This window comes from Lolium perenne, chromosome 3, assembly GCF_019359855.2.
Source record: "Lolium perenne isolate Kyuss_39 chromosome 3, Kyuss_2.0, whole genome shotgun sequence".
Taxonomy (NCBI): domain Eukaryota; kingdom Viridiplantae; phylum Streptophyta; class Magnoliopsida; order Poales; family Poaceae; genus Lolium; species Lolium perenne.
The window spans coordinates 57,854,669-57,855,974 of record NC_067246.2 but is presented as its reverse complement, the minus strand read 5'-3'; the positions used below and the strand labels follow the sequence as shown (position 1 = coordinate 57,855,974).

The 1,306-nt window shown below is 42.3% G+C and overlaps 1 protein-coding gene across 1 annotated transcript; it reads left to right on the top strand.

Annotated features, from left to right (window-relative positions):
* The first annotated feature begins 275 nt into the window (after positions 1–275).
* LOC127338142 (MAPK kinase substrate protein At1g80180) lies at positions 276–909 on the top strand. The gene has a single exon (XM_051364382.2). It carries the CDS (start codon positions 351–353, stop codon positions 666–668), a length of 318 nt encoding a protein of 105 aa, XP_051220342.1. The 5' UTR covers positions 276–350; the 3' UTR covers positions 669–909.
* Positions 910–1,306: the final 397 nt, after the last annotated feature.

The window sequence follows — 1,306 nt, the reverse complement described above, 5'->3', positions numbered from 1 at the left end:
GATCTTGTGGTTTGCTGATGTCGGAATGGTTGATATGGTAGATAATTTAGTCAAATATGTAGTTAACTCTTACACGCACTAGAGCCAGAAACGTGTCTAGTAGATAAAGGATGCTTTGGTTTGTCTCAATGATTGCTTCATGTCAATTCAGTGTGCAGTCGTACCTTCCAAGCATCCTAATCCTTACCAGTATGCGTGCCTGTCACCATCTTGACCCTTATCCCAGCAATTTGCTGTACTTTCCAATCTGTTGATATGCATGCTATTTAGCTACAACATATCACTGTCCTCTCCCAGCCCTCATTACACAGCCATAAAACCACCTAGAGACAAACCCGGAGGCAGAGAAGATGGCTGGACTGCAGAGATCTTCAATGACATTCAGGAGGTCTGGTTCATCAGGCTTGGTCTGGGATGAGAGGCTTATGTCGGAGGACCATAGCCAGATGGAGCCAGAGTTGAAGGAGCTCAAGCACTCCCGCAGCGTTGGGTCTGTTGGCCTGCAGCGCAGGCGAGACGGTGGCGTGGAGCGAGGCAGCCAGGCTTACTCTGCACGGCGTGTAACCCCGACACTGGATCCGCCTTCACCCAAGGTTCCTGGTTGCATCTTCTGTGGGATTTTCAGAAAGACGGGATCTTCAAGGCCATCTAAGACCAGAAGGTACTAGAATGGTATGTGTGGACGGGGTTATCAGGTTTTCAGTATAGATGTTAGTAGTCGGTCATATAGTCGCAGATTGGATAAAGTTTGCTAGTATGTGCTAAATAAGCTCCTTTGTGTATTTTCTTTATTTCTCTATCTCTTGATAGTTTGCTGATGCAACTGTATTCTTGTATAAATCAATATATATTTGTAACCCGAGGGAGTATTTCATGACTTCAATTATTTTTAGAAGATCTTAATATTTATATCTCCTCTTCATTATTATCAGTGAACTGATTTTCTCTAAACCTCTTGCACTTTTATACTGGTGGGCAAGTTCTCTGTTGTTTGAGATACAATGATTCTATGTTGAGAACTGTTGTAAAGAGATCAGTGGGACAGAAATTCAATTCGGCACATGGGAGCATATGCTCCTGCCACCGGAAAAAATATTTTAAAATATTAAAAAATTCGAACAAAAAATTTCTCGCTTACGTATCGACATTTGACGTGCGCACATCAAGTTTCGCGAAAAATCGATATTTTTTGTGACTTGTGTGAAAAAGACAAACAAAACGTCTCGTGCGCAACCTTTTCCTACAGCAAAATTTATCTTTTTTGCAGATGACACTCAAAGTGTCGGTTTTCTGTGCAACCACTTTG

What these genes read in the sequence shown, in the direction of transcription:
- LOC127338142 (XM_051364382.2), top strand. Translation starts at nt 351, where the DNA reads ATGGCTGGACTGCAGAGATCTTCAATGACATTCAGGAGGTCTGGTTCA.